The following is a 21,695-nucleotide window of genomic DNA, read 5'->3' on the forward strand; positions in this document are numbered from 1 at the left end:
CAATCGAGACTTTCATCAGCATCACTGGGGCACCCGAAGCTGTTGCCATTTCAATTTTGGAAACTTTTTAATTAAAAGATCGAAATTTCACTTCGTTTACATTTTTTTCCTTGATTATCGAATGGGCTTCTGATTATAGTTAACAAATGATCAGCTGAATTCTTTCCTTTTTTAGAAAGTTTTTATTGCTTTAATTTGTTGATTTGTTTATCTGATCATCGCTTCATTCGTTTGTTGAGGATAATTGGATTCTTATCGCTTGTAATTGGATTAGGGTTTTATCCACTGGCGATTATCAAAGGGTTACTTTAAGGTTCGAATGAATTAGTTGAAAAGTTCATTATTTTTTTCTTTCAATTAGTTGTTCTGCTTGGGTGTAACTTATACTAGTCAAATGAACTGGCTTATTTGAGAGGGAAAGAAGGAACAACGGAAATGGATGGTTGACTGGACACTAGGAAAGGGGAAAGGCGCTGAAGTTGTAAATGTTTTTAATTTGGAGTTGTATTCTTCTTCAAGGATTCAACAAAAAAAAATGTATGCAATGTTGATTGGTGAAAATGGTCAAGATTTTTTAACCTCCATTATTTTGTCATGCTCTTATAAACACTGGCAGCTATAGGCATTGTTGAATGAATGTGGCTAGGATGGTTGAATTGTGGTTTAATTCTAAGTAGTAGATTCATAGGTTTTCATTTTGCTGTTTGTGAAGCGTTGTTTGTTTCTGAAGACAATGGCTTATGGTGGTTGGAAATTGCTGCTTATTATCAAATTAACGTCTTGTTGGGTTGCAAAGTCTTACAGTTAGTTAGGGTTCTTTGCATCTTATCATAAAGTCGAGTCAGCTATAACATCTCTTGGTTATCTGTTAATTATTTCGATTGGGATCAGGAGTATGCTGGTGATCTCAATACTGCTGTAAATGCACATTTCAGCGAAGGAGATAGGTATATGTTTGTGAATTGCGCTAATCTTTTTTTGGGGATGAGTAATTATTGGTTTGTAGCGTTATTTATTTATTTATATATTCATGTTTCCTGCAAAAGGCCAACATCAACCACAGTTCATGTAGATGATGCAATGGATACAGATGATGCAATTGAAGTTGTACCAAACGGGACATTGATTACACATGCAAGGGATGTGAGAGAGGCACCGATAGAGGTTAAGAATAGCAATGAGTTATCCTGTCATTCTGGTAATGCTCCTGCTGATGAGGATGTCTCTGAAACTGAAAATGCTCGTGGCCATAATTCCCACGAGACTGTTATAATTGATGAAGTGCATGAGGATTCAGCAGTGCAGCCAATGTGGCAGAATGACAACTCTAATTTCCGACATGTTACACCCAGTGCTCCTGCTTTTGATGATTTGCCAGATTATGGGAAAGACATTGAAGAACAGATGATTCGAGCTGCCATTGAGGCCTCCAAACGGGATGTTGAGGCAAGTATTTTTTGTAGAAAAAAAAAGGGATGCTTCCAGTTTGATGCTACTGTGGTGCCCTTCATGCTTGTAGTCGCTGTAAATGCTTGTTTTACGGATTGCGTTTTCAAGATTTTGCAGGAGTTGAGTGATCCTGGGCCTTGGCATAATATTTCTCATTCAGAGAATGCTGCAGTTGAAGAAGCAGTTTCAATGTCTTTGATGGTTTGTTGTACTGTGCTTTGTTCAGGTCACATATTCTCCAATAATCTATTCGTTTTGACTAACATGAAAATATTCAGGCAGCGGAGCAAGAGAAGGCATTGTGTGAGCAGGGCTCCTGTGCTGGAACATCAGAAGTGGAGGCTTCTAAACCAGATGAGGAGCATCTTGTAAACATGCAAGCCTCAAGTGGGAGGTACACTCATTGTCACTTGTCAAGCGATAGGCATTATGTTATTGTACAAACTTAAGTGTTTATTATATACCTTCTCTTAATTTTATAGCTGGCTGAATTGAGTTGATGTAGGTTAATGGAAGGAAGCTCTTCCATTCAAGGTGAAGCTGAAGATGGGAATGAGCAGCGTCTAGTTAGGCCAGGGTCTAGGGAATCTGCGAATGAAGTTGGAGTTGTGGAGCCCAGTTCACCATCAAGTCCCGGACAGCAAGGCATAGGGAATCTCCCATTGAACAATGGAAATGCATTCCCTTCTGACGAGGTTTAAACCTGATACATGAACCACATGCCCTAAAGTTAAGGATGATGAATTTACTATACCACTTGGCCCTATCACACGAGGTCGGACAAAACTTCTTAAAGATAAGCTTCAAATCGCAGTTCAAGCATTCATCCGTAAGGGTCTAATAGTAGCAGATTTGCAACAACTTTTTGAAGGGGATCCAATTGTTATACGGTCGACATGTCTTCTGGAGATACAACCGTCTATCTCTTATCTTTCCAACGGTTCTTGAATAGAATCAATCCGATATCGGGAACTCAAGATATACCATTTTACTGAAGACAGTGCATGCAGGAAATCCTATACGGGATTAATACGTTATTTTGTAAATATTACGAATTTTCAATATTTATATTGATTATTTGTAATATAATTTAATATAGGATGATTAATTATCTTTTAGGATCAGAATTATTATTTTATTAGGAATTAAGGTTGGGTTAAAACAATATTTTTAGTTATTATTATTTTATTAGGAATTAGAGTTAAAACATGTTTAGTTTATTAATATTTTATTCTTTAGTTATTTAGGACCTTTAGAATTCAGCCCCTATATAAAGGAGGCTTCATTCAACTTTGTAAATCAGATTTCTTTGATTAATAATACAACGAGAGTTCGTTTTTGCAAGTGCTGATTGCCTTGTGCCTTCGAAGCTTCTTCTCCATGAGTTCTTTCAAGTTCTTGTGAGGGAGATTAATCTTCACACTCCAATTTGCCTTTTCATCGCGACTAGGAGGGTTGGTTAGAGCCATATTATCGTGTTTGCCTTTTCATTGCGACTAGGAGGGCTCGATAGGACATTATCCATCGATTTTCTACATATCCATCAACGTCATCAATCATCTTTATCGTTCACCTTCATAAGGAAGATCTTTTGATTTCTTGGTTATCTTATTTTATTTGCAATTCATTTATCTTTTCTTTATCTTGTTTTAATCTTATTTTTATCTTGTTTCCAGCACCAAAAAGAAACCCTATCTATTGCCGCCACCTTCCCGATTCATCCCTTATTGTTCTTCATCGAGTCTAGATCTTTTATAGGTTTGATTCTTCAACAAGAGCAACGTTCATTAACCCGCCACCGCTTCCCTATCAATTGGTATCAGAGTTGGGCCGATTCTTGGAAAGAAACAAGCAATCTTGTTTGTTCTTGCACACAACACTGTCAAGGTACCCCAACAGAGCTAGTTCAGAGAAGATTCATCGTTTCAGGTTATTTTTATTTAATTTTAATTTTGATTCAAATCCTTCTTGTTAGTTTGTTATTTTTTTTTTCAAAAAAAAACAAAAACAAAAAAAAGAAGCCAAAATTTCAAAAAAAATTGCAAACGAAGGTATTTAGGGCTGATTTTCTCCAGATATCATATTCGTCTTAAGTTTAATCTCCAGTCCAAAATTCACTTCGGTCAGAGTTCATTAGATCTTTCAAATACATCATTCAAGTTTTATCGGCAGATTCGGTCTAGAATATTGTCGAATTTCTTGAAAATTCTACAGAAGGAATTTTGTGGTGAAAATTTCCAGATTGAAACTCCATATATTTTAGATCATTCACACAAAAAATAAGAATTTTTGGAGATCAAGAACAACTTCGAACAAAGCGATCAAGAAAAATAGATTGTTTGAGGACTCACCGTTCAACTGAGTCTACTGGATACTACTGAAGGTATTTGATTCTGAAATTTTACAGGTGGTTTCTTGATGCATCGAAAGACATTCAAGAATTTTTACAGAATTTTTGGATACCAGTAACCCCCTCAAAAACTTTTCTCAAGTTGATCCAGCGTTTTCTAGGTTTTCTGGTTTGGTCCTTTTTTTTCTTTAACTCTTAGTGTTTTAGGTTCTTTTGTTTTTCCCTGTTATTGTTCTTTTGCATTATCTAACACATTATCTTCCTTTTGTTAGTAGGACTAAAGAGTTTGCATACTTCTTCCTTCTTTGCATTCTTGTTCTCTTGGAGTCTAACTTTTGTTTGGCCTCTTAGAGCTTTTAGGTTTTTCTTATCGCCTTTGCTAGTAATCAAACTCCGATACGAACTGTGAAAGACTACTTGGTAAAGTGAGTTTTAAAGAGTAAAAGATCGTCTTACTTGCCTCTCGTTGTGTTACTTTCTTTGAGTGACTTGTGAGGTTTCTTGCTTTGTTAAATTTATTTTCTTTTATTTTTATTCTACTTTAAAATCTTCTTTTGAGTGTTATAATTGCAGGATGGGCGACAATAACAATGAGACACTTACGACCATCTTAGCCGCACTTGAAAGACTCACAACTCAATTTGATCAACATAACAATGCCTTGAGAGAACGACAAGAACTACAACTGGATCTACCAAACCAGAATCCAAGGCCAAACAATGCTGAACTTTTGGCCCCCAGGCGAGCACAACCACGTTTTCAAACACCCGAACTCTTTGCAAAACCAAAGTTCACGATCCCGTCTTTTAAAGGAGACTATGATCCAAACAAGTACATCGATTGGGAAGGAAAAGTTGATCTCTTGTTCGCATACCATGACTGCCCCCAAGCTGAACAAGTTCCCCTCATCACCTTGGAATTCGAAGGATATGCTCACACTTGGTGGATGCAAACAAGGAAAAAGATCGACAGCTACCAAATTCAACCAATCACTTCTTGGACCGAACTCAAACATGCCATGAGGAACCGATTTCTACCGACACATTATACACGAGAAGTTAAACAACGACTACACCGACTTCGACAAGGTAGAAGTTCAGTTGAAGATTACTACAAGGAGATGCAGTCCTTACTCAATAGGGCTAACGTAACTGAAGAAGAAGAGGACACCATGTCAAGATTCGTCGTCGGCTTGAACTCAAACATCACTGATCTTCTTGACCTCCATGGGTATGAAAACCTCGAAGATACACTGAAGAAAGCAATGACAATCGAAGCACAAATACAAAGGAGATTCCGATTCAGAGAACATTACCAAGGTACTTCATTCTCTTACCAAGGTAATCCTTCAAATCCTTCCTCATCTTCTACTCCATCTTCTCAAAAAAAATCGAGAGATGACAAACTCGACAAAGAGAAACAACGACCAGCAAAGAATGAGACACTTCCAGCCCCTAAAGACGACACCCGAGCAAGAGACATCAAGTGTTTTAAATGCTTAGAAAGAGGCCATATTAGCCGCAATTGTCCAAACACGAGGACCTTAACCATACTAGGTGATGGATCTTACAATTCTGACTCCGATGACGACATCGCCGACATACCAGTACATGTCGAAGCCAAAGAAGATAGTGATGACTATGGAAGCGATGAGTACAATGGCACAATCTTGGTGATCCGTCATACATTGAACATCCAAGCATCCGACGAGTCTGACATACAACGTTCCAACATCTTCCACACACGCTGCCTAATCAAGGAACAACCATTCTCCATCATCATTGACAATGGTAGTTGTGTCAACGTCATTAGCTCCAACGTTGTTGAATCACTCAAACTTCCTTGCCAACGACATCCAAAACCTTATTGCTTACAATGGCTTAATGAGAGTGCCGAGATGAAGGTGGTTAAATAATGCCTCATTAATATCAAGATGGGAAAGTATTGTGACGACGTATGGTGTGATGTAATTCCGATGCAAGCATCCCACATTCTCCTAGGACGGCCTTGGCAATACGACAACGACGTCACATATTATGGTCGAAAGAACACTTACACAATTCCAAGAAAAGGTAAACCGTTCCGACTTAACCCCCTACCCCCCAAAGAGATTCTCATAGATCAACAACGAATTCTCAAGAAAACAGGGAATTTGAAACAAAAGGCAAAAGAGGTCACAACTGATAAAAGTCAAACAAATGACCCACGGGTGGTGAGTGAACCTCAATGTGAAAATAAAAGAGTGTCTCAAAACATTTATACGAATGCAAAAGATATGAGAGAGACCCTTTTTCAAAATAGGTCGTGCATTCTAGTCCGTTTCAAGGACTCCATTTTATCAACTATCACTAACATCACAGAATTGCCTAGTGTGTTTTCTTCTCTATTACAGGAGTTTCAAGATGTCTTAAGCAACCCACCGGATGGTTTACCATCTACAAAAGGAATCGAACATCAAATCAACTTTATCCCTGGATCAACCATACCAAACCGCCCCGCTTACCGATGCAATCTTGAGGAAACGAAGGAATTGGAACGACAAATAGATTCATTATTACAAAAAGGACACATCCGTGAGTCTTAGTCCTTGTGCAGTTCCCGTCATTCTAGTTCTAAAAAAAGATGGCACATTCCGAATCTGTGTAGATTATCGACCTATCAATCGGATAACAATCAAGTATAGACATCCTATTCCACGCCTAGATGATATGTTGGATGAACTACATGGTGCAAGTATCTTCCCCAAAATAGACTTGAAGAGTGGTTACCATCAAATTCGAATGAAAGAAGGAGACGAATGGAAAACAACATTCAAGACAAAGTTCGGCTTGTATGAATGACTTGTTATGCCCTTTGGACTCACAAACGCTCCAAGCACCTTCATGAGATTAATGAATCACATTCTTAAGGAGTTTATAGGTAAATTTGTTGTCGTTTACTTTGATGACATTCTTATATACTCATCTTCTCTTAATTCTCATGTCATTCATGTTCGAATGGTTCTCGAAGTTGTTCGACGAGAACATTTATATGCTAACATGGATAAGTGTGTGTTTTACAGTGATAAGCTTATGTTTTTAGGCTTTATAGTTAGTGTATAGGGTATTCATGTAGATAAAGAGAAGGTCAAGGCAATTCAAGAATGGCCCACTCCTACTTCCATCACCGAGGTAAGATATTTTCATGGTTTAGCAAGTTTCTACCATCACTTTGTCAAAGATTTCTCAACCATTGCTGCACCATTAACCGAGATCATCAAAAAGTCAGTTGAATTCAAATGGGGACCACTACAACAAAAAGCTTTTGAACTTCTTAAAGATAATTTATGTTCTGCCCCTATTCTTCGTCTTCCCAATTTTTATAACACCTTTGAGCTAGAATGTGATGCTTCAGGCATAGGCATTGGTGCCGTCCTAATGCAAGAAAGACAACCTATCGCTTACTTTAGTGAAAAGTTAAAAGGTGCACAATTGAACTACTCTACCTACGACAAGGAACTTCTTGCACTCGTCCGAGCACTCGAAGTGTGGCAACATTATCTTCTCCCTAAAGAGTTTGTCATTCACACGGACCATGAATCACTCAAATGGTTAAATGGACAAGGTAAGTTAAACAAACGACATGCTCGATGGGTTGAGTTCATTGAATCTTTTCCTTACATCATCAAATACAAACAAGGGAAAGATAACATTGTAGCTGATGCATTATCTCGACGATACACACGTATCACTCGAATGCATGCTACTGTTCTGGGTTTTGCACATATCAAAGAACTTTATCCTAACGATCCAGATTTTTCTGAGATTTATAAACAATGTGTAAAAGGTGCTTTTAACAAGTTTTATCTTGTAGATGGCTTTCTTTTTCGCATGAATAGGTTGTGTATACCACAAGGCTCTTTGCGAGAGTTCTTGGTTCACGAGTCACATGCCGGAGGACTTATGGGACACTTCGGTATTCACAAAACACTTGATATGGTCATGGAACACTTCTTTTGGCCGCATATGCGTAAAACAGTGGAAAAGATTTGTGCATCATGCATCACGTGCAAACAAGCAAAGTCAAAGGTAAATCCTAATGGTTTGTACACGCCTTTACCAATTTCTTCTTCTCCTTGGATCGATTTATCGATGGATTTTATACTTGGCTTACCTCGCACTAAGAAAGGACGAGATAGTATTTTTATGGTTGTGGACAGATTCTCAAAGATGGCACACTTCATTCCTTGCCATAAAACGGACGATGCCACACATATTGCTGATTTATTCTTTCGAGAAATAGTCCACCTTCATGGCATTCCTCGCACCATTGTGTCGATCGGGACACTAAGTTTATAAGCCACTTTTGGAAGGTATTGTGGGGTAAGATTGACACAAAACTTCTCTATTCCACTTATTGTCATCCTCAAACCGATGGACAAACTGAAGTAATAAATCGGATTCTAGGATCTTTGCTAAGAACTGTGGTAGGTAAGAATACCCTTAATTGGGAAGAATGTTTACCTTTTGTTGAGTTTGCTTATAATCAATCCATTCACTCCACAACAGGTTATTCTCCATTCGAAATAGTTTATGGTTTTAACCCATTAACTACTTTGGATCTTATTCCCTTACCTTTAGATCAGGTTGTCAGTTTAGATGGTGAAAAGAAGGTTGCCATTGTCAAAGACATTCACGCCAAATCCAAACTCAAGATGGAGAAAACCTACGAGGCAATCGCAAACCGAGTTAACAAGGGCCGACGACATGTCACCTTTGAACCAGGAGATTGGGTATGGGTTCACATGAGAAAAGAAAGATTCCCGACACAAAGGAAATCCAAGCTAGACCCATGAGGCGATGGCCCATTCCAAGTCCTTGAACGAATCAATGACAACACCTACCGCATTTATCTTCCCGGTGAGTATAACGTGAGTGCATCCTTTAATGTTTCTGACTTATCTCCTTTTGATATTTTAGATTCGTGGACGAATCCTTTTAAGGAAGGGGGAGATGATACATGCACCACATGCCCTAAAGCTAAGGATGATGAATTTACTATACCACTTGGCCCTATCACACGAGGCCATATAAAACTTCTTAAAGACAAGCTTCAAATCGCAGTTCAAGCATTCATCCGTAAGGGTCTAATAGCAGCAGATTTGCAACAACTTTTTGAAGGGGATCTAGTTGTTATACGGTCGACATGTCTTCTGGAGATACAACCGTCTATCTCTTATCTTTCCAACGGTTCTTGAATAGCATCAATCCGATATCGGGAACTCAAGATATGACCATTTTACTGAAGACGGTGCATGCAGGAAATCCTATACGGGATTAATACGTTATTTTGTAAATATTACGAATTTTCAATATTGATATTGATTATTTGTAATATAATTTAATATAGGATGATTAATTATCTTTTAGGATCAGAATTATTATTTTATTAAGAATTAAGGTTAAGTTAAAACAATATTTTTAGTTATTATTATTTTATTAGGAATTAGAGTTAAAACATGTTTAGTTTATTAATATTTTATTCTTTAGTTATTTAGGACCTTTAGAATTCAGCCCCTATATAAAGGAGGCTTCATTCAACTTTGTAAATCATATTTCTTTGATTAATAATACAACGAGAGTTCGTTTTTGCAACTGCTGATTGCCTTGTGCCTTCAAAGCTTCTTCTCCTTGAGTTCTTTCAAGTTCTTGTGAGGGAGATTAATCTTCACACTCCAATTTGCCTTTTCATCGCGACTAGGAGGGTTGGTTAGAGCCATATTATCGTGTTTGCCTTTTTATTGCGACTAGGAGGGCTCGATAGGACATTATCCATCGATTTTCTACATATCCATCCACGTCATCAATCATCTTTATCGTTCACCTTCATAAGAGAGATCTTTTGATTTCTTGGTTATCTTATTTTATTTGCAATTCATTTATCTTTTCTTTATCTTGTTTTAATCTTATTTTTATCTTGTTTCCAGCACCAAAAAAAACCCTATCTATTGCCGCCACCTTCCCGATTCATCCCTTATTGTTCTTCATCGAGTCTAGATCTTTTCTAGGTTTGATTCTTCAACAAGAGCAACGTTCATTAACCCGTCACCGCTTCCCTATCAAAACCTTTCATAATTTTTGCAATGCCAAATAAAGATTCAAACTTACGTTCTATTCTATTTATTTGCTCAAGACTTTTTCTTCTAATTAATTCCTTTCACCTGTGTGCTTTACTAAAGTAAATTTTGGTTTGTGCTCTGTACCATATCATAGTGGGGTGGTATCTGTTCAGCGGAACATGATGGACAGTCATGCTTGAGGCTGCAATGTTTGGTGGAATCCCTGAAAGTGGATATCGTTTTGCCTATGCACCTCATCAGTTCATTCAACCTGAGGGCTCAAATCCCTGGCGTGCCCCCTCGTCCTCCATCACCCTCTTTGGCTGCTCAACGCCTGATACGGGAACAGCAAGTTAGTTTTTAGTTTTCTCCTTTTTATTTGTTCCCTGGCAGAAAGTTATATGTTTCTAATTTTGGGCCAGAAATAATGGTCTAATAGTTTCTTGCGTACATGATACTTTCAGGATGATGAGTATAATGAAGCATTGCAAGCAGATAGAGAAAAAGAGTTGAAGGCAATTCAACAAGCTGAAGTTTTCCATTTAGAGGAGGAAGCAGCTAGAAAAGCTGCTCATGAAGAACAACAAAGGAAACAGGTAATTAATTATGCTCCGATCATCCGTGACCTGGATGAGATTCTAACATTAAGTTTATTCTTTACTTGTTTAGTCTATGATATCATGGGAAAATTAAGATTTTACCAGTGAACATGTACTGTATGTAAAACAAACTTTGACACATGCACTGACGGAGCAAAGACAAACTTGTAAATCTTGAACAAATTGTTGTCAACATTATTTCAAGTCATCCCGTGGATTTCTTACTGAATATGATACAAATTGCATTCTACTTGGTCTTGCAGGAATGTGAGAGACAGTTAGCTGTTAAAGAAGCTTCTCTACCTCAGGAGCCATCAGCCAATGAGAAAAATGCAGTAAACCTTCCAGTGCGAATGCCAGATGGCAGTCGTAGGGGCCGTTTATTTCTCAAGTCTGACAGGCTGCATGTAAATTTTGTCAATAAACGTTCACTTCAATCGCTTTTCCTTGTGCAGTAGGCTTAATACTTGACCTGATTTTGTTATGCCTCGCAGTCTCTATTTGGCTACATAGATATCGGAAGAGGAGTCAAGCAGGGCACTTACCGATTGGTAAAATTTTCATCCCAAGCTTTTTGCCAAGTTACATAGTGATGTTGGCTTCATGTCAAATCTAGATAGATGCATGGTTTATATTTTATCGTTTGCTACAGGTGAGGCCATACCCGAGGCGTGCTTTCGGTGACGGAGAGAGCAGTTTAACAAACAAACAAGAAGCCCTTTTTCTTGAGCTGGTCTAATAAAATCCAAACCATTACATGAATATTATAGAAAAAAAAAACTAGTTTTGGTACTGAAAATACAGGATAGTTGATTTTATGGTACATGAATATTATAGTGTATTGAAAACCATGGAATTTCTTTAGGGTTTCTGCGTGGCAGAAAATACAGGATAGTTGATTTTATGGTACTGAAAGGGTAAAGCATTACTTGTCATGAAGCAAATTCATCGTACAGTATTGGAGTTCAAACATCTACAACCCCATCTATCTTGTAATTGATGAACATTGCGCTCTTTGAGACCATCATGGTTTTGCTTTACTCGAAAATAACAAAGCAACAAGCACGTCTTGTTCTTTTTGATGTCCTGTATGCATATGTTTGTTTTTATCAGCCATTAAATTCAAACCTTTAAACGTGACATTGATTCCCAAGATACATATGTTTATTTTTACATATAAGCATGAAGATAGTTTTATAATCCTAAAAAATATCAACGAAAGTGTTGTCTTTTCATGTCATTTCTCTTTAAATTATTCAGCGGTATGAAAAGATGACGTGAAAAACCTTAAACGCAGTCTCGTAATGGACCTGGTATCTCGTACGCTAAAAGAAAACAGATAACAAGTTGGTGGGCATGGCCTACTTTTCAGTACGATGAGCCGTTAACGTCAGCATCAAAACTAAGCTGTTTGAATTGTCTTCTTTCTCCAAATCATTATGGCCGTCTTCCTCAGCAAACAGTAGGTGCTCTTCTAAAACCCTTTCTTCTGGGAAGGGTCGAGAATCGAGATATTTTCTTTCAATAATCTATGAATTATCTTTCGTAAACTTAAGAATTAAAGTATATCATATTGAAGATCGTTATATAAAATTGACTCTTTTTTTATCAACGATCCTTAAAATGTTTTAAAATAAATATTATTATTTTAGTATTCAAGAGATTATTTTATAAAAAAGTTCAATATTTACTTGAAAGATTGTTGTTCAAGTTTATTTTATACAATTTAATAATTTTGAATACATTTTACTTTAAGAATAATTCTCTATGAATATTACTACTTTAGAAAATAGAACGATATATCTCAAAATGTAATCCTTGTATTTGATGGAAGTGCTTTTTAAAGTTTCAACAAGCTTAATAGTTTCACCCATCAAGTTATGAAATAAACATATTAAATATTTATCTAGTTCAGCTCGAGTCAACCCGAGTCGAATTTTTATCGAGTTTTAACCGAGTTCGAGCCGCTCAACTCATTAAGCACCCCTAGTCAGGACAGATTTTAATATTTCGTCATTGATTTATGCTTTTTTAAGGTGTAAATAGTAAATGCCTAATAAGCTATTGTCGAATTTGAAATGTGACAATTTGGTACTTCAAAATTCTAAAATATTTATTTAAAGTTCCAAATTTCTTTATGGTTTATGAAAAATCTAATAACCATAATAAATTATATGATATTATAAATTATCTTAAATTATAAAATTGACATTTAATACCGCAATTAACGATGTAGTTTGCTTGGGCAGGTTGGATTTCCCTTAATGCCATCCGTCACCAATCGCAATATTAAATGTCAATTGACCCTTCAAATTTTTAAATCTTTCAATTAAGTATAACGTAATAGCTCAAGTTATAAAAATAAGTACTGCACAATTTATAAAATCGCGCTCTCTTTAACATGAGTGCCACTGATACTCTCTCAAGAGTTGAAAGATAAAATTTATAAGATCACAAACATACATAATTAGGGTAAAATATTATGATGGATGATGATTAAATAAATATTTAAATCTAAAAAATTAATAATAAATATCTTATTTGACTAATATTTAAACTAACAAAAACCTAGAGTGTTATTCTATCAAAAATTTGGGGATCGTAATTCCTTTCAACCAAGAAACGACTTAGTCTATGCATAAGACTAAAACGACAACATAAAACATCCTATAAATACAATACTATTTAGGGTAAATTACATGTTTACTCATTGAACTTTACTCTCTCTCATATTTTACTCACCGTACTTTCAATTTGCTCACTTAACTTTAGACATTAAACTTTTTTGGTCACTCGACCGTTTACTCAGTAACGGGGTGCTTACGAGACTCATTTTAATAATAAAACATGTCACACGTTTAGTCACTGAACTTTACCCTCTCTACTATTTCACTCACTGCACTTGTCACTTTTTCAATTTTAATTTAACAACGTCATAACGCCGTTAGAAATTTAACGGTTGAGTGACCAAAAAGTTTAATGCCTAAAGTTTAGTGAGAAAATTTTTAAAAAAATTTGAAAGTACGGTGAGTGAAATAGGAGAAATAGTAAAGTTCAGTAAATAAGCGTGTAATTTACCCTATTATTTAATTATCGAAGATTTTGTTCAAATAGTTAAAAGATTCTTCAATAGATTTTAAAAAAAATGAATAATTTTTTTTTACAAATATATCATCAATAATCTTCTCTGATTTCTTTTTTCTATGAATAACCCCAAAAAAAATAATAAGTTGTGTGTATTTCTTAAATTATCTAAAGAATAAAATTTTTATACATCTTGATTCCATGTATTAATTTGTTGATAATAGAATGACAAAAAATGCTGTTCGTGTAGCTAACTTTTTAATTATTTTTATCTTTATTTAGGGTATAATTAAAATATATTATCAAAACTAGTGTTACGGAATTCCACGGATGATTGGAGAATTTAAAGTCCTTTTCATGTCAACATTAATTATTGCACTAATCTAAAGCTCACTAAAATAATCTTTAGCATCTTTTTAATTAAAAAAAGTTTTTAAAATATTAATTAAAAATAAAAATAATTTCTTTTAAATATATGATTATTTTTACTCGCACCATAAGTGTGATAGAATTCAAATTTACTATTTAATAAAATTTTAAATAAATAAATAATAATTTGAAACGGGTTCGTTTGAATTTAAATTATATTTTTTAAGTAGACCTAATTCAGTCTAAACTTCTTGCATTATGAGTTTGTAATTGATCATATCCATTTTACTTTTTTCCATTACCTTATCCAATGCTTTATGTGAAAATTTATTAAATTACAGATAATTTCATTTGGTATTTTGCTTTACAATTGATATTTATTATTCTTTTTACCTTTTTTTGGAATAGAAAAATCATCAAATAATTAAATTTAAATATAATTATTTAAAAGTATATGTGTTGTATGCTTAATTAAAAAAGTTATAAAATTATTATCATACTCATTTTTATATAACAAAATCTCAAACTTAATTTCAATAATGTAAATTCATAAATTTAAACATATTTTAATGTAAATTTTTATGGCAATAATTTTAGTGGTTATGGGATTGATGTTATTCCTTAATTTCTCGAGTTTGAACATAACGTGTGCAAGGCGTATGAATGTTCATTGTCAAATAATTAATTTTTTTTAAACATGTATATTTTGTATTCATTTCATACTAATAAAAAAACTAAATTTTTATAATATTATTTTTACTAAAAAGACATTTTAAATTGTTTTTGAAAAATAAATAAAATTCTTAGCTGTAAAATTAAGACCTCAGTGACAAAAAATGCCTTATAATATACGATTTTAACCAATTTTTTTTGGATTTTCCAAAATGACCAACTAAATCGCAATGCGATCGATAATTCGCAACGCGATCTCCGGTATCGCAAATCAATTTCTAGATTCGCAACGCGAACTTCGACTATCGCAATGTGATTTTCCAAATTCGCGTTGCGATTTATTCCAAGTTCGTTGCGATAGTCGAAGTTTGCGTTGCGATTTATTCCAAATTTGCGTTGCGATAGTCGAAGTTCGCGTTGCGATTTATTTCAAGTTCGTTGCGATAGTCGAAGTTCGCGTTGCGATTTATTCCAAGTTCGTTGCGATAGTCGAAGTTCTCGTTGCGATTTATTCCAAGTTTGTTGCGATAGTCGAAGTTCGCGTTACGATTTATTCGTTGCGGTAGTCCAAAATCGCAACGACTGGTGGTATTGCATTTGTTTCTTAAGAATTTTCTCTAAAAAGATAGTATTCGCTTCAGACGTGTCGAAGACACGTATTACCACGACCACGACCACGACCATGACCCCGAGACGAGATGAGACGGCGGCGGCGGCGGCGCGCGAGAGTCCCCCTTGTTCTCTATCACTCAACAAGGAAGTGAGAAAGCCAAGCCTTAAATACCATTCCCAATAGTATTTCTAATACTATGTGGGATTGAGCATTACCAACACTTGTTCCCAATACTATGTGAGATTGAGCCTTAAATAGTGATATTATTTGTGAATTATAGTTAATGACTTTAGTATTTGTATGAAAAGTATTTGTGGTTCGTTTAGTTTTCATGCAATTCTAATTTATTTTCAATTGATTGTAATTGAACGATAACAATTTTTTTTATTCTCGCGAGTGATGCAATTTTTTTGAATGTTTTGCTTAAAATTGCAATAATCGCGATTGATTGTAGATTGACTTTTAATTATGACATATTTAATCGTATAATACTAATGCAATTGGTTGCTGATTCAGTTGTTTTAAGGTGCATGATTGTTAATTGTTTTCTGAATAATCAAATAGTATTGGAAACAAGTGTTGGTAATGCTCAATCCCACATAGTATTGGAAACACTATTGAGAATGGTATTTAAGGCTTGGCTTTCCCACTTCCTTGTTGAGTGATAGAGAACAAGGGGGACTCTCGCGCGCCGCCGCCGTCCATCTCGTCTCGGGTCGTGGTCGTGGTCGTGTCTTCGACACGTCCGCGCGAATACTATCTTTTTAGAGAAAATTCTTAAGAAACAAATGCAATACCACCAGTCGTTACGATTTTGGACTATCGCAACGAATTTGGAATAAATCGCAATGCGAACTTCGACTATCGCAACGAATTTGTAATAAATCGCAACGCGAACTTGGACTATCGCAACGAATTTGTAATAAATCGCAACGCGAACTTGAACTATTGCAACAAATTTGGAATAAATCGCAACGCGAACTTCGACTATCGCAACGCGAACTTGGACTATCGCAATGCGAATATGTAAATCGCAATGCGATAGTCGAAGTTCGCGTTGCGAATCTGGAAACTGATTTGCGATACCGGAGATCACGATGCGAATTATCGATCGCATTGCGATTTAGTTGGTCATTTTGACAAATCTAAAAAAAGTTGATTAAAATCGTATATTATAAGGCATTTTTGGTCACTAAGGTTATTTTCTCTTTCTAAAGTGGTGATATATTAATGTGATCATTTTTTGCTAGCAAGTACCAGTGGGCCATGTTTTAAGCATTAGATCTCCAATTTTCAAACCCATAGTATTTTTTTTAGCAATTTTTATATAATAATTTTTCTTTAATAATAGATTATAAGATAATATTTATTTAAAAATTATTTAATTTATTATTAGGATACATATATCTTATAGATGTAATCATTTGAATACGGAATCTCTCAAAAGAATAATATTTTCTTTTATCACTAAGATCACTTAATAAGTTTCTAATTAAGCATCGTTTTCCGTCTTTCTTTTAGTTTTGTTGGCCGACACGACGTCAATTTTGTTATTGATAATATCTTAATTAGTAAGTTAACATTCTACTTTGACGATCATTAAATTTTTAATGGAAAAGACCTAGTTTGAAACTTATAGATAAACAAATGATTATTTTGCAACTTCTCAACAAAACATCCTATATATGAAATTCGTTTCATAATTTTTAATAGTAATATGACTCAATAAAATATCTTCATATACTCGACTACCAGTTATATACTTTACCCTAAAAATTTTACGAATGTACTATTTTATTAAGCCCAGGTCCGGATTAGATCAATTATAAATCCCTTGTAATTAATATCCTTAAGTTTTGATTTAGGGTAAATCCTTATCCATAATGTGCATTTATATTATTTTTCATAATAATAATAAGGGTAAAGTATAGTAATGGTCACTGAACATTTCTGAAGCTTGCATTTAGGTCCCCCAACTTTTAAAACTTGCAATACAATCCCCCAACATTTATTCCGTTTGCAATATGGTCCCCCAACTTAAACCACCGTTAGAAATTAGGGTAAATTATATAAAAGGTTATTGAACTTTTCAGACACTTGAATTTAGGTCCCCCAACTTTTAAAACTTGCAAAACAATCCTAAATTTCATTCTAAACCCCAATTTCCAAAGTAATTCAATTTCATTCTCAACCCTAAATTCCAAAATAATTCAATTAAATTCAATTATGTCAGATTTATTATTATTTAATTTCATCTTATTTCATGTGATACGTATTTTTTATATAAATATAATAGTATAATTCTTATCTGTTGAAAAAAAATTTTAATTAAAAAAAGTAGTTAGGATATAGAAGAGGTTGAAAATAATTCGAATTTTAAATTTATAAAATGTTATTTTGACGTATAAATAAAAGTGTAAACTACTAGGTTGACAACTTAACTATCTAGCCCTTTTTACTTTTGTCATCGATCTTTTAAATTTATCAATCATACAACATAATTATTTAACTATTTCAACTAAGCCACTAGTCGTTACCAATTGATACAAATGATGAAGTGGCAGTTAAAAGGAATTGACATTATTATACATTCAATTTTTATTATTTATATAATCAATTTGGTCCTAAATTAAATAGAATTTAATAAATTAATCATTTAATTAGGATCTGACATGTGTTAGCACATGATCATGACACGTGTCATTGGTGACACATGTCACCGCCTAATTATTTATATATGCTATCAATTTGGTCCTAAATTAAATAAAATTTAATAAATTAATCATTTAACCAGGATCTGACATATGTTAACACATGATCATGATATATGTTATTGGTGACACATGTCACCACCTAATTAGAAGAAAATTAAGTTACAAAGAAGTAAAATTTGGGTCTTGGGCAAACTCAAACCTGAGTCACGCAAATGAAAGATACAGGGTGGAGCCACTAAGCTAACACCATCGTTTGTGTTAAGAGATATACAATAATACATATACTAATAGTATGACCAATGCCAGAAAAAAAGAATATAATGGAAAACGGAAATAATGAGATTTGAACTTCGGCAAAAAATTTGAAAGCAATAAATGATGGGAAAATATTATATTTTTTACAATAAAAAATATTATATTTGATAAATTGTTTGATAGATTTAATATATTTTTTAAATATTAGTTGATACAATATTTTAAAAGAATAAATTTAAGATTTATATATTTTTAAACTAAATTTAATATTTATATTTTTCATATTTATAATTCATGATTATATATATAATCTTAAGTTGAGTATTTCTAATATAATTAATAATTTTAATTTCTTATTAAAAATAAAATATTCAAAAAATATAAATGATTCATACATTAATATATGAATATATTTTTTTATTTATACATCTAAATATAAATATACATTTATATAAATATATTTTTATTCGTATATTGAAATATTTTGATTAAAATATAAACATATTTTAAATACTAGTTTATACAAGAAAAATAAAATATATCAAAAATATAAATGATTCATACATTTAAATATAAATTGAATCATTTATATTTTCTATACATCTATATTTAATAAGAAAATAAAATTATTGGGGGACTGTTTTGAAAATTTTAAAAGTTGGGGACCTAAATTCAAGTGCCTAAAAAGTTCAATGACCGTTTATATAATTTACTCTACTTTTCTAACAGTTGGGGGACCATATTGCAAACGAAATAAATGTTGGGGGACTGTCTTGCAAGTTTTAAAAGTTGGGGGACCTAAATGCAAGCTTCAGAAATGTTCAGTGACCATTACTATACTTTACCCTAATAATAATAATAGTATATGGATTAGATCAAAATCCAACAGCCCCATAGACCATCGGAAAGGAAAACGAAGGTCTTCCCTGTCATGTTGTTGCCCTTTCTCGTCATCAAATATAAATAATACACAAAAAGCCAGAAACAAGAAACAAAGATCCTCAAAAAACCAAGCACGCCTCCATGTTTCTCTCTCCCACTCTTTTATAAAATCAGTACTATGCATTAGAACTCTAGTTCTCTGTTTTTTGTTTTATTGTTTTTCTCTCGATGGGTGTCAATTTCTCTGCTTTGTTCATCATCGACTGTTTATCACCTGGTTCTTCATCGTCATCGCCCAGTTTGGGGGATTTGCCGGAGAGCTGTGTGGCTTCGATTATTGAGTCTTTGGATCCTCCGGAGATATGTAAACTGGCGAAGTTGAACAGAGCATTCAGAGGTGCTTCTTGGGCTGATTTTGTTTGGGAATCGAAGCTTCCACCCAATTATCAAGTTCTTATTGATAAAATTCTTCCCTCCGTGCCTGAAAATCTGGGTAAACGAGATATTTATTCAAGGCTCTGTGGAGCTAATACTCTTGATGGTAGCACCAAGGCATGTTTTTTATTCTGTTTTTTGGCCTATTTTTTGTTTGGATGCCGAGAAAATCTGGGATTTTAATTTCTTGGTCTTTGACTTTCTTGTGGACTGGTTCTTTTCATGAAGTCTTTAATAAATTTATTCGTGGATTTTTTAATCTTTCAAAAGAACACAGCAAACGTTACTAATAATCTAGTTGTGTTCTTAATTTAACTCCAGTTTTTTTTTTTTTTTTTGCAGAAAGTATGGTTAGATAAGAGCACAGGTGGTGTATGTATGGCAATATCTTCAAAAGGATTACATATAACTGGGATTGATGATCGAAGATACTGGAATCATATTCCAACTGATGAATCTAGGTGAGGATTCAGGAGCTTATCCCTATTTTTTTGCATGTATTTCTCATATTAGATTGACGAGAATGGTAGAATTTCTAGTTTCTTATCATGGATTTTTTAGACTGGCTGATCAAAATCAAGAGCTTTCGGGGCATAACAATCCGAATTGATACCAAGCGTGTTCTTTTTTGTTTGTTTTTTACTGTTAAATTTCGATGTAATCCTCGGATTTTCATTAATAAATGCATGATGATGATTGTTTAAATAGGGCTTTTGTTCTTTAAAAATCTTGACTTGTACAAACAAAGACAATTCTTGGCTGGCTGCTCACTGCTTTTGGCCTCATACATGGTTTACTCATCCCTATAGCTAGAGCCTAGACTAGATTTGTATTGGTGATTTAAAGCAGCTGCGTTTGACTTTCCAAATCTATAGTTCCGGGGACGACCTCTTAACCCATTATTTACATAAACTCTATGTTTTCTTACACAATCGGTTAGAGATCTGTTAGAATTCTTCAGTTTTGTATGGTTCATAGTGTTGTTATCTCATTGGTCCTTGAAGTTCTAGTAACTAACAAATGCGTATGTACACAAAATGAGGATTTCCCTCATCTTTACTGTTAAATAGTATTAAGACAATGTTGATTATTAACGTTGTATACAAGCTAGAGTCCAAGAATTACGTGATTTATGAACTTTGTTTTGATTGTTTATGGTAGACTATAAGTAATGTCTCATTGCCGGTTGACTTCATTTGAAATTCATTAATCTCGTACATATTTTCTCTTCGATAGTTCTGTAAGGATGAAGCTTGAACTTGGTTGAAAGTGGGAATGATTGTTGTAATCGATGGTATTGAAATAGAATGCAGGATATTCACTTCAATTTCTTTTTTCTTTGCGATTCAGGTTCGGTTCGATCGCATATCTCCAGCAGATGTGGTGGCTTGAAGTCGATGGGGAGATGGAATTCCCCTTTCCACCTGGAAGCTATAGCGTTTTCTTCAGACTGCAGCTAGGTCGTGCCTCTAAATGGTTTGGTCGCCAAATCATCAACTCCGAGAATGTCCATGGTTGGGATATAAAACCCGTAAGGTTTCAACTATGGACTTCAGATGGCCAGTATGCTACCTCTCAGCGCACTTTGAACGAACCTGGAAAATGGTTTCACTACCATGTGGGGGACTTCAATGTCGATAACTCGAATTCGTCGACGAAGATTAAGCTATCGATGACGCAAATCGACTGCACGCATACAAAGGGTGGTCTTTGTTTAGACTCTGTTGTGATATATCCAAGTACGTTTAGGGAAAGGTTCAAGCACAAAGGGGTTTTAAAGTGCTAGCAAACCTATGTAGTTTAAAAGCTTATAGTATATATATTCAGGGTGTGTGTAGTTAAGTTTTCTAGCTGGTTTTTGAGGGTTAGAGACTTAAAAGAGTCAATTTTGTGTATAAATTGTGTCCATTTGTTTAATTACTTTGCACTTTGTTTCCCCTTTCGAGCATTGTCTTGACGAACTTGTTCGGGTTTCGGAATTTGAGTTTAGACTGTAGGGTTTATGGCATTGTATGTCTGTCTGGTGTTGGTATTTGCATTTAAGATCAGTAATTTCCAGAAAGATTAGAGCATCTAAATACCATCTTCTGTTTCAATGATTAATGTCACTTCACAAATATTATACAATTTCATTTCAGTTTATTGAGGCAATTTATCAAACACCTGGTGATCAATG

The 21,695-nt window shown here is 34.3% G+C and overlaps 2 protein-coding genes across 3 annotated transcripts; both read left to right on the forward strand.

Moving 5' to 3' along the window:
* Nucleotides 1-11,234, forward strand: LOC120135164 (plant UBX domain-containing protein 8-like). Its single transcript, XM_039151490.1, has 11 exons — nt 1-54; nt 879-947; nt 1,047-1,446; nt 1,567-1,650; nt 1,728-1,843; nt 1,955-2,144; nt 10,051-10,248; nt 10,361-10,492; nt 10,759-10,902; nt 10,990-11,046; nt 11,148-11,234. The coding sequence occupies exons 3-11, from the start codon at nt 1,081-1,083 to the stop codon at nt 11,232-11,234; spliced, it is 1,374 nt and encodes a 457-aa protein (XP_039007421.1). The 5' UTR covers nt 1-54; nt 879-947; nt 1,047-1,080.
* On the forward strand, nt 9,420-21,459 carry LOC120135203 (F-box protein PP2-A12-like). 2 transcript variants are annotated; one of them, XM_039151517.1, is made up of 4 exons: nt 9,420-9,429; nt 19,303-19,636; nt 19,862-19,980; nt 20,870-21,459. In XM_039151517.1, the coding sequence occupies exons 2-4, from the start codon at nt 19,313-19,315 to the stop codon at nt 21,303-21,305; spliced, it is 879 nt and encodes a 292-aa protein (XP_039007448.1). In that variant the 5' UTR covers nt 9,420-9,429; nt 19,303-19,312; the 3' UTR covers nt 21,306-21,459. The 2 variants fall into 2 exon arrangements, with proteins under 2 accessions (XP_039007448.1, XP_039007447.1); XM_039151516.1 differs by lacking the exon at nt 9,420-9,429 and having other exon boundaries at nt 19,107-19,636.
* Nucleotides 21,460-21,695: the final 236 nt, after the last annotated feature.

The sequence above is a fragment of the Hibiscus syriacus genome, unplaced genomic scaffold, assembly GCF_006381635.1.
Source record: "Hibiscus syriacus cultivar Baekdansim isolate YM2019G1 unplaced genomic scaffold, ASM638163v2 tig00110602_pilon, whole genome shotgun sequence".
In the NCBI taxonomy this organism is placed as follows: Eukaryota; Viridiplantae; Streptophyta; class Magnoliopsida; order Malvales; family Malvaceae; genus Hibiscus; species Hibiscus syriacus.

Coding starts and splice junctions, on each gene's coding strand:
- LOC120135164 (XM_039151490.1), top strand. CDS start 1,081: ATGGATACAGATGATGCAATTGAAGTTGTACCAAACGGGACATTGATT. Junction 2,145..10,050: donor ATGCATTCCCTTCTGACGAG/GTTTAAACCTGA, acceptor ACCATATCATAG/TGGGGTGGTATCTGTTCAGC. Junction 10,903..10,989: donor TCAAGTCTGACAGGCTGCAT/GTAAATTTTGTC, acceptor TATGCCTCGCAG/TCTCTATTTGGCTACATAGA.
- LOC120135203 (XM_039151517.1), top strand. CDS start 19,313: ATGGGTGTCAATTTCTCTGCTTTGTTCATCATCGACTGTTTATCACCT. Junction 19,637..19,861: donor CTCTTGATGGTAGCACCAAG/GCATGTTTTTTA, acceptor TTTTTTTTGCAG/AAAGTATGGTTAGATAAGAG. Junction 19,981..20,869: donor ATTCCAACTGATGAATCTAG/GTGAGGATTCAG, acceptor TTTGCGATTCAG/GTTCGGTTCGATCGCATATC.